The sequence below is a fragment of the Oryzias latipes genome, chromosome 14, assembly GCF_002234675.1.
Source record: "Oryzias latipes chromosome 14, ASM223467v1".
NCBI classification, from domain to species: domain Eukaryota; kingdom Metazoa; phylum Chordata; class Actinopteri; order Beloniformes; family Adrianichthyidae; genus Oryzias; species Oryzias latipes.
In genome coordinates this window covers 8,205,435-8,219,501 of record NC_019872.2, presented here as the reverse complement: position 1 = coordinate 8,219,501, position 14,067 = coordinate 8,205,435, and the positions used below count along the sequence as shown (strand labels likewise).

General features: G+C 38.3%; 1 protein-coding gene across 1 annotated transcript in view; it reads right to left on the bottom strand.

The window, feature by feature from the left end:
* The window catches only part of LOC101175674 (transcription factor COE1), a 90,769-nt gene that overhangs the window by 72,236 nt on the left and 4,466 nt on the right, over positions 1-14,067 (bottom strand). The window contains exons 5-6 of the mRNA XM_004076149.4: positions 8,555-8,628; positions 2,443-2,511 (exon numbers count right to left, since the gene is read on the bottom strand). Of these exons, the coding sequence (XP_004076197.2) occupies positions 2,443-2,511; positions 8,555-8,628 (143 nt within the window). The remainder of the gene's footprint in view (positions 1-2,442; positions 2,512-8,554; positions 8,629-14,067) is intronic.

Sequence of the window (14,067 nt, the reverse complement as noted above, 5' to 3'; positions counted from 1 at the left end):
TGGAAATGGAAAAAAACCTGATGAGGACTCATCATCCACTCAAGGATGTATATACTATTTTTACATACACTGTAAAGTCTCCTGATATTTTTCCATTTTCCCACTGAGTAACAACACAACATTGACCTTTTTGACTTAGAATGCACATGTGGTTTATAGTGTGAAATTACAATAAGATTAAATCACCAACCACCCAAGAAAGAGATAAAGATGTTAGAGAGTTGAAGAAGGGAGCAAAATAAAAAATTCAACTTTTCCATTTTTTTAAGAATTATGTCATGATTAAGGTAAGTTATTAATATGTGAGATACAAATATAGACTTGAATTATAATCATGATCAATAGTCATAATGACTACTGATTAATAGCCATAATCAATGACCTACCGGTATATACATAATATAGTAAACTCCAAAATGGAGACAAGGTCTATTTCCAGTTTTAGTGAATGTAATACTATTCTGTTAAAATTAAACCCCATTCACGCCATATGTCACTAATTTACAACATACTATTAAATCTTAATCATACTGTAATTTCACTTTTTGAGTTGGAATTACCAGCAGGTGTGGGAATATTATAATATTGTTTTTAATAACTGGAAATAAACTCGAGCACGAGGGGGTTAATCTTCTAATGAGTCAAATCATCTACTTCATTAAATTGAGTTACAAAAACTTTGTATTGAGCCATCACACTATCCATCGCACAATATTTTTTAGGCTGTGTGATGTCATAGTCTTCGTCACGTGATTTTTTTAGGCTCCGCCTCTGTCACACCAGTTTGTCACAAACTTCTTTACCATTGCACTAGTTTTGTAACCGTCCTGCCTCCCGTTTTACATGGATTGACCATTGACTGTTGACCACTGACCATAAGAGAACTGGACAGAGTGACACCCCTCCTCCTTGCATTCCTAATAAACACCCACTAGCTCCAAGAAGCCAAACTCCCATAGACTTCTATAGGAAAAAAGCTACTACTTTGATTATATTTTTCAGAATAACCCTTCTTGCTCTATTATCTTTTTTAACATCTTGCAAATCCTATTTTTTTCCCATTATATTGTTTTTTTTATTGCAAGTTATAAACTGGCCAATCAGATGCATCAATAAAAGCATGTGGTGCCCGCTGGCCTCCACCTTGAACATTGAAAATGTTAGACAGATTTTCTCCAGCTCGCTGGTTAGGGGTGTGAACTTGCTGGTTATCGACAGGGGTTTGAACATCCAACAAGCTCACTCTTGTTTGGCGACAGTATTCGCCGTAGAAACATAGATTCAGATCGACTCAGACTAATTATTGCCGCTAACCTTCCAAATGACGGTGTCTGTATCAAGAGAAAAAAGGCAACTGAACTGAGTTCATTAAAGTTCTATAGGTAACGTCACATTTTTCAGTGCACTGAGGTTTGCCTCAAGGCCCCGCCTTTTTATACATCAGATTTTCAACAGTCCTGCCTTCTTCACACCAATACCTTCACCTTGGTCACAATAGCATTTGAACTTTGGATATGTTGTATTAATATGTTGTATATGTTGTATTCCTATGTTGTAGCTTTAACCAGTGAATAGCCACTAAAGAGAAGACCTACTAGGGAATGCATTCAGGAAGACATACTCGTATCAAAGTGTCACACGCAAGTTTTGTCTTTCCATGAGATATAAAATAATTTTCACATATGTGCTGCAGTTCGTTGAGGTGTGTTTCACAACAAAAACCGGGTTAGATTGTAATGTGGTGACAGTGATGAGAATATTTTACCTGCTCGCCCTATGAATTACTCAAACGCTCACAGATGTGTGCACAGCCAGAAGCTCTGACGCAGGGTTAAAACAACTGCTAAGAAAAATGTGATTAAAATGAGACAGGAGGATCTCCTGTCAGTTTTTTTCTGTGACTTATTCCTTTGCTTTTGATCCACTTTTCTGCAGAAGGGGGACTGTGTTGAGAGAGGGATAAATTCAGCCCTTCAGTTTGACAGAAAAAAGAGACATAAAAATGCAGGAGAACGGTAGAGAACTCCTGCTGGTATTTTGCTCTATACCAGAGGTAACAAACATGACAGCCACTTGTTTGTGTTTAACGTACACATAAAACTTTATGTACTATATATTTGGCTGCTACCGTGCAATTTTGTCCCTGATCAATAACATAACCGAAGCACATTTGGACACACTGTAAGTGAAAGATTTATCCCTTTAATTGCTTGCTTGGGCACAGCTCAGTATTTAATTGCAGACTTTGTGTCTCAGATGTTTCACTGTCTCACATCAGTAGCCATTGATTCAATCTGAGAAGCTCGTGTTTCTGGAGACACAAACATAAGGTCCCATGCCGGCATTCAAACAGGTCACCATAGCTCTTCATCCATTGTGTGTGTGTGTCTGTGAGTGTGTGTGTGGCAAGGAGAAAGAAAGGGGCAAAGTGAGAGTCAGTACCTGTCGATGATAACAGGGTCTGAGGGTGTCTCATTACGGTTTCCACAGCTCTTCTTGTCACAGCACCGACTAAAAGAAAAGTCACAAAAAAAAGAAAGAGAAGTGAGTTTGACTCACAGAACATTTGGTACATTAATGACCCAGATTGGATGTTTAAAGCACAGCACTTTATATTCTTTGACAACACTGATATAAAATCTCTTACCAAATTTACATTTGATCAGAGCTGTCAGAAGCAGGCCAACAGGAGTGTTAGTGAAATGCTGTCGCAGATCTAAATGGAGTATGTGGCTAAAAATAGTTTTCTATGACAAAGAAATTCAGTATGTAGGAAAGAAACACAGCTAGCTTTAGAAGAACATGCCAGGTTTGGAAGACACGAGAGCTTCAGGAAAGGGACAAACCTGGTTATAGTTGTTGGAACTATCCTGGCTTCAATGCACTACAGATGCATCAGATCAGAAGTGTTTTGCTGTTTGTGGTATTTTTCTGATGATGGAGGACATAGAAAGAAAATTAAGTTGGGGTTGTGAGGGGCTGTAAGCTAGCGGGCGAGCATCTGGATGATGGGAAATGGGGGGGAGGTTGCTCTGTGTCAACGGTCCCACCCACAAGTCAGAGTCAAATTTCGAATGAACTCTGCAGAAACTGTCATAGAAAACGATATAGGTTTTTTTTAAATGTTTGCTCCGGTCTCCGCATAGCAAGCATAGCAAGCTCCGCCGCTCTCAGTGTCTGGGGACAAGCTCTGCTGCTCTACGGAGCGGACCGAGCTCTGCCTCCCTCTGGAGTATTTAAAGATGGATGGAGCTTTAATACTTGAGCTGCAGAACATAATGACGAGAAACTTGTGAAATGACGTCGTGCTTAGACCAGTCGACCAATCACGCAATTCAACTTTACTACCTCGTCTCAACCACTAGGGGCAGCACACCGTTTTAGACTATAATTTCAGGAATTAAACAAGTTTATTTTAATTTGTCAATCGGCCAAGACCAACAGTCAGCGCTTTTAAAGCCCCAATTGCACAGGTAAACAGCTAAAAAAGGATACCCTTTGAAAGACCACTGGGAACACTTTAACAATAGATTAAAAGATGATCTGAGTGGCACTTTAAAGAAATGCATGTCCATCAACAGCAGCTACGGTGCGCATCAGTCCCTCAGAAGTGGACCAACAGAGGAAGGTGGTCTACACTGATAAATAACATTACATGGGTGTTTAGGGTCATTCCGATAAAAGAAACATGGCAGAAGGATGTACAGGGAAAAGAAAGAAGCCAAAGGAGGCTGAGTGATGCTTTAGATAATATTTCACTGGAACTCAAACCCATGTGTGGGTCTAACTTTGACGACAAAAAAGCTGACCAAAGCAGCTTCACGCCACTGCGGTTAACAGGTCTGCAGCAGCCTCACTACTTATTTAAGGGCAAACAATTTTAAACCTAGCTGTAGTTTGCATTTTAGAAAAAGATCATAACATTCTCGCTTCCCACTCATAAAATATAAAAACCTTTTTAAAAAAAAATAACAGAATGGCTTGTTTATTAAACCTTGTTAAACTGTTTCAACTTTCAGATTTGTCAGGTTCGGTTTTAGGGGAAAAAAAGACAGTTTGAAATTTTTAAAAAAGCTATTTTAATGCTTTGACTTTGAAACATAGGCAGCAGTCATTAAAACGCTGCTAGAGTTTATTTTTTGAGGTTTGCTGTCACACCAGTATTGTGGTCGCGACCACACCAAGTGAGTTGAAGACAAGACCCAGACTCTGAGAGGTGGAGACTGAGTCAGGACCGCAGTGTGTACAAACGAAAGGTTGCAGAAATCAGAGCAATCGTGTTCCTATTTTTCTAGCTGACTCAAACTATAAACACGCTGACCAACGTCTCATTAAAGAGAGCAAAGTATTTAGGAAATTTGACAAATTGCAGCGTAAATGCAACCGAGTTTGTGTAGGGCGACACAACATATAAATCTGCTGTTACCGCAGCAGTCTCTCTATGACAAAAGTCTATCCAGACTACAATGAGAGGCCAGTTCTAATGTAAAAGTGCCATGTTCACATTCATCTGTTTGCATGATTCTCATTCTTTTATTTATTTTAACAGTGATATTTCATATTTTGTTAAGAATATTGAACTTTCCATGTGTTTCTCTGTGAATAATAAACACAAAGCAACTGAATCCTGTGGTTTCTGTTCTCCCATGTCTAGCAGATCCAGTGATGCTTTTTAGAGTTTATTGTGCTTATTGGCTTATACTGTTGTCTCAAGTTATGTTTTGTAGGTAAATGTGTTAAAAAACAAGTAAGATTCTCCAGTTATAACTGGTATAATTTGTTTGGCAAATTTTGTGTCAAAAGCATGGACAATAAGAATGGACACTATGTATTCTGTTAGACTCTGATTAGGGGGGTTATTGGTCATTGGATTCCTTTTTCTTTTTGTGATGGGGATGTATCTTTATGTATTGTGTATTTTGTTTTGTTTTTCAGTGTCATATAAGCCCGTGTGGGCTGGGCACATTAGTGCATGACACTTAATAAATCAATCAATCAAAAAAAATATATATATATAACCCCAGATTTAACTCTCAGTACTTCCTGATACAAAAGAAGTGTATTACGAAACCGTACAACCTATTTTAATTTACATTAAATCATATTTTGCGTCAAAAAAGTGTTTTTAAATGTTTTCCGTTAACTTCAAATCATTAATCATAATAGCTAAATTCATGTTTGGATATTTTCAGAAATCAGAGAAAAACAATTTTCAGCAAGCACATATATATTTCATATTGATTATTGTACTTATGAAGCTAATGATATAAATACATAAATCTAATCTCAATGATGAGTCTAGGGAGGGAATAGGGAAATTCAAATGTCACTACAATGTTAAAGATTTAAATATTACATTGAAGGGTGTAAGCTTAATTCAGCTACTAAAAAAAATACTTGTCTTTAAAAAATAATAATAACTCAAATAAGGCTTAATACAAAGCTAACATAAAGGATGGAGAATTCTCGAAAAGAGGAGCAGAAATACGTGCAGCACCAAGAGCAAAATAACTTGGCAGGCTTACAAATTTTCACAGATCTGTACTACACGTGTGTCAAAGAGGCTTTCTTTGCTTGCATCAATTATGAATAAAAGTGCACACAGGAGGGTGGAGAATAAAGCGGGGCAGACCTTCGGTAAAGAGTGAAAGCATGAGTGTGGGAGGAAAACTAAGGATGGGTTTGGGTGGGATGAAGAGGAAGGGGAGACATCTCAGGTTTCCCACTGTCACAGATGGCAGGGGTGGAAAGAAAGAGACTGACACGTTACACCATACTCATTGTCCCACCTATCTACTCGCTGTGCTGCTCTTTCTACCCCGCCTGTCAATTGTTGCGCCCAATGAACTGGGTCACTGCACGGAATCTTTCAGAGAGCAGCACAGCATCAGGGAGAGGTTCGAGAGGGATAAAAGAGGAGATGTAAGGGAAAGGAAAAATAGGGAACTGGGAGGCAAAGATCGAGGAAGGGAAGGTTAGAAGGCAGGTGAGGAAGGTGGATCTGAAGTGATGCTGTAGATGAAGAGATGAGATTAAGTGGGAGAAAGAGGAGAAAGGAGCAGAGTGGAAGATGTTATTAATGGAGAGGTGGTGGAAAGGAAAACGAGCAATTGGGGGGGGGGGGGGGGGGGGTAATGCAGCGCTTATTGCTTTGGATCTTGGTGATCTAATCATCCTGCCCCCCCCTTCTTTCTTTTTTTTCTTTTTCGAACAATAGACTCAACAGGATAAACTGGTGATACATCCTCTCCCCTTCTTTACTTCTTTGTGTGAAAGATGTTGACGAACACTTTGGTTTCTGGGGCAATTTGTCAAACTTGATGAGGTGTTCAAGAGGAATTAGAGAAAACTGTTTTTAAAATGATCATCCAGTGGAGAAAAATGAGCTCTTTACTCATTAGAAGCTGTTGGATTGCAGTTTTGTACTGTCAAACGTGGTATATGGCAGTGAAACAGAAACAGTGCAATAACATGGTTGACCTTACACGGCCTCGCAGTTTGGTAGATTTGTTTTGTTTTAACTAATTCCAGTGATTCGGAAGCGGAGAAAAGCAGCCTTGCAATGAAATGCACTTCACTGTAGTAAAGTGCTAACGCAATCAACAGAAATCAGATGATTCTGTCGCGAAGTAAAGTGATGCATATCGGGGCAAAGCTGATATAAAAAGCCACTTTTCTCTGAGTCAGAAATGGTCAAAGTGCTAAGGCTGGTTTATACTTCACAGCGATCAGCCAACGTATCAATCCTTAAATATGTTAGGGAGACACTTTGCCATGTTTTCTTTGATTCAAGCTGCTTCCAAATTTACACAGTGGCATTTTTTTGCAATTAAAATGCACCACGTTTGCTCTCTTAAGTTTACTTCCTCTCTTTGGTCTGTTGGATTGACCTTGCACTGTAGTTTAACCACACCGAGTTCACTTGCAAGTGAACTGAACTGAAGTAGATAGAACAGCGGTTAAGTTCAGATAAATATTTTATATTTTCCAAACAAAGTTAACCAAGAAAATGATTTCTGATGCTGACGCAAACTGTGTTGGAGTACAGCACTGAAACATTACGAAGCCAAAGTAAACATACCCTATTTTAGATGATCCACTGGGGAAACCATTATTTATAAGTTTACAGTAATCAAATTTAACAACAAAATTTTATTTATCAGAGGTAGGTCTGTTTAAAAGTAACTAGTCTAAAATGTGGTAATCCTGGCTTGTTAAGTCAAACAAAACATTAAACTCAATCAGTGCGGGTAGTCTGAACAGCGTGGGGCACAAACTAGTAATCAGTTTTATAGAAATCAATCATCTCATAAATGCTTACCTCATATTAAATCCTTGAATTCTTTTTAATTCTGCAAGTGCTACAGAATTTTTTGGGGATGTGACCATAATTTTGTTTTAAAACAGTTGCTAAAATTCATCTTAAAGAAAAAGAAAACTGTGACTGAGCTCCAACCAGGTTTTTGAGGTGACAGATTGTCTGGGAGCATATGGCTAATAGCAGCACCATGACAATGAGCCACCCTGATTAATGGACACCCAGAGTCCTTTGTATAAATGTACGTTTATTGTGTGTGCAGCTCTGGCTGCAGAATCAGCACATGGGAGCTTGACTGACCTCAGCTGCTGCTGAAGAAAGGCGCGTGTCCACGCCAGATGAAAGATTTGGAAAAAAAAACATCTGTATCTAAAATAATCAATTATGTCAGTAGTAACACTTTACCAAAAGTTTTCAATAATTTATTTTGCAAAACAGAGTTTCCTGTAAACCACTTAGGAATTTCACCTTTTTTTAATGCATGATAAAATATTAAGTGCTGCTGGTTTTACTGCTTAAATCCCTGCTTGTGCATAAAGATGAACCCCAATTTATATTGTTACAGTTAAAGTTGTTCAGCGACAAGGTCGAGGAATGGGAACTTAAATCGTGCTAAATTTGAATTTTTATAACTGCGGGTGTGCAGACCTGAGCGTGCATATGCACGCTTCTTTGTGCCTTCAGATGTGTGCATGCGTGTGTGTGTGTGTGTGTGTGTGTATGCATGCGAGTCCTGGCCTATATTTTATAGTCAGATTGTGGAGGAAGGCCCATTTGTTAGCCACAAAACAACAGAAGGACTCAGATTGACTAATGAGTTTCTCTGTGTCTTAATTAACCAGGCGTCTCTTTTTTACACACACACACACACACACACACACAGAAGTCATGCATGTTTCGCACACACATGTCCATTGTATATGTTATATTAGTAAAACGGCTCTATAAATAGAGCTCTTTGCCTTCAACCTACTTCCAAAGAAATTTATCTTTAGGTTCCAATTAATGTTGCAACTATGAGAAGCCAAACTCATCTTCCTTAACAGATATGGCAATCTCTGTGAGTAAGAGAGCAGGTATGTGTTTGGGAGAGGATAATTAAAAAATGAAAAATTTTAAAATAAATAAATAAATTGGTGATTTAGGTCTCTCTTTGCAGCAAAGAGACTTAAATGGGAAGGGTGTGAAACAGAGGGAGAGGGATATTCTGGTGAGATGTGAGGAGTCGTGTCTCACCTGCACATGATCTCATGTGTCAGCAGCACTCTGCACATCTCTGGGTTCTTGTCTTGGCCTTCATAAACAATCGCCTGGAAGAGACAGACGGGAACATAAGGAGGAAAAGATACCGAATTGTGAGCTCAATGGTTTTAGAGTGCATCATCACAGCTGATTGGAACCATAGAAACAAATCAACGCATTCCTTCTTGGACAATTGGCTGAAAAAAAATGGGTTTTTTTCAGCATTTAAGACACATTTATTACATGATTATTTGCTTGTTGCTCTTTTTGGGGGATTTGCCTTAATAAATACATAAAATATTTCTAGCTGCAGTTGACATTAAAAGGAACACTGTGAGAAAGGAACGAGGCATGACACAACTGCCAGATTATTGCAAGAGCAATGAAGCTCCACTGTCACTCAGACTTGTTGGAAAGTGCCAGTCACAGCCTGCAATGGAGTATGCATGCATAAAAGTGTTTTTGCACATTTTTTTCTGTACATTTTCTTAAAACTTACCAAACTACTGAAAGGAAATGTTGACGTCTTGAAGCACAGCACTGTTTGCAACACAGCGAGACTTGATTTTTGTTTTGTAGCTTTGCGGGTTTCTTTCTCTTTATTATTTTTTGTCGGTTCCCAGGAAAACGGAAAAGGTGTTGTTAAGGTAAGCAGGTGAGATTCCACTTCATTGGTGTGAATCCACAGTTCAGCAGTAACACTTTCAAATCACAAACGCTCGACTTGTTTGACAAAGAGAAATTCACACCAAAACCATCTCATCAGCATGTCAGCTGATGAGAAGCAAACGGGAAAAAAAAAGCGGAATATTCTCATTGGCCGATCTCCCTTCACCTGCATTCCTAGCTGAGGCACTGGTCTATGAAAGCATGTACCCGCTCCTGAGGAAGCTCAGAATAAAGCAGAGACATAAGTCACAAACTAAGCTATCCATCAATCAGCTCACACTCTCAGTGTGCCTTTGGTCTATTCCAGTCCGTTTGATCTGTCATTCCAAACTGCAGCAGATCTCACCAGGTGACAAGCTCACTTTTCTCAGGGAACAGCGAGGAAGTTTCTATGTCTTTTGTACTGATCTTCATCTCAGGCTCAGGCGACCTGCTGCCACCAAGTGAATGTCACTGAATTAAACTCCTGTGGTGAATGCTAACAGTGCTGCACAACACTACCCCTTTTAAGACCATGTCACACAGCCACTACGTACATTTTGCACATTTTAAATTTTGGTCTTTTATGGTACACACATTATATCTGTAGTTCATGAGTGTTTCTGGCGTTCGTCATTTGTCGATGTGCACAGACGTCCGTCAAGGGTTTTTGGCCGTTGGTTCTTTACGTGAATTTGGTTTTGAGCTGCTCAAAATTTTTGGTCAGTTGAGTACTACGCAGTTTATGCATATTTTATGTAGTAAAATCTTAAATCTTACGCAGTTGTTAGATTTTTGTAAGATGCATACGCAAATAAGTGACTTCCCATGACCATTGCACGCATCTCAATGTATGGCAAACTGACTGTTCATACATGTACCACCGATGTATAACTTTTATATCGCAGCACACACATCACTTTAAAAATACGTAATTCACGAACAAATCCCTGTTGAATTGCATATAAACAGCGCATTAATCACACACCTTTCATCTTCTACATTGAATGACGTGTTCTTTGTGTAGTTTTAACATTTTTCATTCATAATACATTGTAAAGATTTCACGTTAAGACCACAACCTTTCTCACTTTTTCCACATGTATGTTTAATTTTCATCTCTGCAATATGTGCAAAATGTACATAGTGACTGTGTTACATAGCCTTCATTAAGGCCATAAAAGGGAAACTGAAACATTACCCATCCTGAGTAACCCATTGTTTTTTTCTAAGCAATACATTTATCATAAAAATATTACATAAGGTCTGACTTGTGGGTTATGGCACACAATCATTACTCTTAGATTATGATTGTTTATGGTACTGACTGTTTGCAAAATAAGATGTAGAACCAGTTGTCTATAAGAAAGCAAACCACTGTTTACACATACTTTGGCTAGGGTTTTTTTTGCTGACGTCATAGAAAAGAAAAAGAAAAGGAAAAAAACTGTGATCTTCAATATCAACAACAAAGCTGTGAGAAGTTTTCAATAAACAAATCCTGCAGACATTGAAAGGGACTTGAGTCCCCAACAACTAAGCACTAAGTCCAACCAACAACTAAGCACAAATGTCCTTATCTGCAATAGTGGTTGTTTAAGATCCTCCATAAGAGAAGCTGAAGGGCTGCTGCAGCTCTATCTGCTCTATCTGTAAAGTCTGGGGGCCTCATTAGAGAAGCAAAAGCATAGCTACCATCACTGCCTCCAGGACCCCTGCCCTCCCTGTGTTTATGAACCAGGGGCACCTGTCAGTCACACTTCACTGTGCATGAGCATATCTTTCATTTAAGCTCCCCAAAGAAAAGGTATTGACACTTAAACCAGGAACCTGAAAGGCTTTTTTGAAAGTCTTGAACTTCAGGGATGTGTACACACCGGCCATACTGGCAAAATTTGCAACATAAAACAAAAATAATATAAGCTGAAGGCACAAAATGTAACCATATACAGGCTCAGCTAATGATAATATTTGTAAAAATGGTTAGTCCATCCAGAAAAGAAAAGAAACTTTATCCAGACTGAGAACATTTAAAATTACTTCAGACATAGCTAAAAAGCTCCTGTTGACACTCCACAGCCTCCACTCTGCCAACACTAGGAACATGAGCCTTCAGAACTATCTTATCTAGACTAGAACTGAAAAAGTGCCCTGATTTCCATCTGACAAAAGCTAACTCTGGTATGTGAGAATTATGAAACGCGCTCTTTCACCCAACAAATATGCATTTTTATATATTTACTGCCTTATCCTGCAACATCTTTGCACTTATTCAGTTGTTTTTCCTCTGCAACACCCACACATACTACTGCATAAAAGTGAACTTTCAAACCTTGGGTCACTTAAGTGCAATAAAGAACATAAATATGCATATGTAGAAGTTAATAATTTATGCATTTAATTAGTTTTTCAGAGGTGTTTTTTTTCATACAAATACTATAATATTTTTAAATGTTCAGAATGTATTCTTTACTCCAAGAAAATTTGACCTACTGTGCCTAAAGCATCCCTTTTTTCCCCCTTTCTCACGAGGTTTTTTCTTACAGACTTCTTGCAGTGATTAATCAGGTAACTTTTAACAACCATAACAAGTCTCTTTTAAAGATCCACACCTACAAAAAACGCAATTTGTTTTTTTTAACATGCTTTTGTGGTATTTTTCTCACGATGAAAAACATGACTGAGAAAGTTAAACTTAAAATCGAATTTCTGGGTATTTCTCTATGGAAATTGTTGTGAATTAGAGGCAGACGAAATAATACCATGTAGTGCTATCCTAGGCACTTTAACATTGGGAGTTGGGTCATCTAGACCCACTAGACAGTGTTCTGAACCTTTTTTCTTCAATGATTTGTGATCTTCACTGGTGTCCATGGATTACATGAAATCTTTCCACCTTTATCCACCTTTGTCATGGTAGGAATAACATGTCAATGCAAGGGCGGGGTCATCTAAGATAGCACAAGGGTTAAAAAAGCGTATATTTGTTAGAAAAAACATGTAACGGGCATGCCACAGACTCCCTGTTCATCTCCACTCTGAAACAGGGAGGAGAAGGATGGTGGGGTTGCTACATGTCAATGGTCCCACCCACAACTCAGAGATCATTTCTATCGAACTACTGCCGCTCTGACGAAACTATGTTTTAGAAAACAACACAAGTTTTTGGATTTTGGCCTAAAATGCCACAATCATAGTAAAAAAAAAAGCAAAGGAAACACTTTGAAAAAGCTCAAAAGATGATTAGAGTGGCTGTTTAAAGACATCCTCCTGTAGAGGGTTAGATCCGAAAAATTCTATCCAAACAGTGAATATAGTTTGTGGATATATAACTTAAAATGTTTTTTCTATTGTAAATGATAACCTTGTTCTTGTGAGAAAATACTTGATCATGTTTGTGTGTTTTCTTTGTATAACTCCTGAAGGATAAACACCTTATCATTTAAACTTCTGCAGAGAGGATTTGAAGTAAATATTTTCCATTTTACTTTGCAGAAAACTGACTCATATTTTCTTGTCTATTGACTCATTTTAGTCTTTAGCAACAATATTTTCTCTGTTTGGATTTTGGGAAGCATGCAGCTCTTTTCATTAATCCAAGGTACTTTTAATCAAGGTAATTTTCAAATGACACTAAGACAAACTCTTCGATTTGATGTCGTCTGCCACCCTGACTTACCAATGTTATCTTGTCTTTAATTTTTCCTGCGCTTTTTCATCTGTTAGTTTGATTTTCAACCCATTTCACCAAATGAATCAGTTAGTTCAAAAGGGGCCCAAGTCCAAGAGGTTTATTTTTTCCAGGAAATGATTTAATTGCATAGCTTAAAGGGAGGCTACACCAAATGATTACAGTAATACTTTATCCAGATTTAGCACCAGTTCCTAGCTTACAAATGCTATAATATGAAGCACCTCACTTTTATCATTTCACAGGACTAGCAAACTAAAGTCTCTGGACTTGGGCCCTTCTTGAATTAAACAGGGGCGCTGCCATATTGGATAACTAGTGCTGCCATCTATGGGATAAAGCTAAACCCATGCAAGAGAGGCCCACGTCCAGGAATTTTGCACTCAATGCATTTTAAATGTCAAGCATAGTCAATACATTACACAGACTTGGGACTTTTTTGCACATAATCAGATAGCATTTCCCTTGAAGACCATAGAACATATAATACCTCCATTTTGAAAATTGTGGACTTGGGCCCCTTTTAAACTAACCGATTCAATTTCAGTATGGAAGCAGCATGACATATGGAACATGTACACAGAAACTCTAAAGCAAGGGTGTTACTCGTTCTTGAATTAGGAAGTTAGTCTTGCATCCATGAAGACATTAGAAGAGTAAAAGAGGTTGGTGTTTGTATATTTTCTGGATATCAAAAAGCAAAACTAATAATTTTAATTTTTTTTTTACATTATTACCCCAAACTCGGAACTATCTCCTGCTCCAGTTTTCTTGTCTCCCTATAGAGTTCCTGAAGAAATGTACAACACTGTGGGTGCTAACTATTTGCATTCTGAGAGAAGTTTATCCAAAATCTCAGTTTGAGCATTCAAATCCTTCGAGATCCTGGCAGTTTATCCAAAGGAGCAGTGAGCATATTATACCTCATTACAACTGTTTCATGGTTATCCTCTGTTATCTCCTTCTATTTTTAGACTTTAACGGTCTTTAAGAAATCCATGGGGCATGCTGCTCTGCAGCCTTGTCTAGACCGGGCAGATTTACAGGTCCTCTCTTGTATCTGCAGCAACTTGACTGCTCTCACTGGAGGAACATAGAGATGTTCATCAGGTTTGGTTATGTGGGAAATCTTAAAAGATGGTCAAGGTAAAATATTAAATATATATAT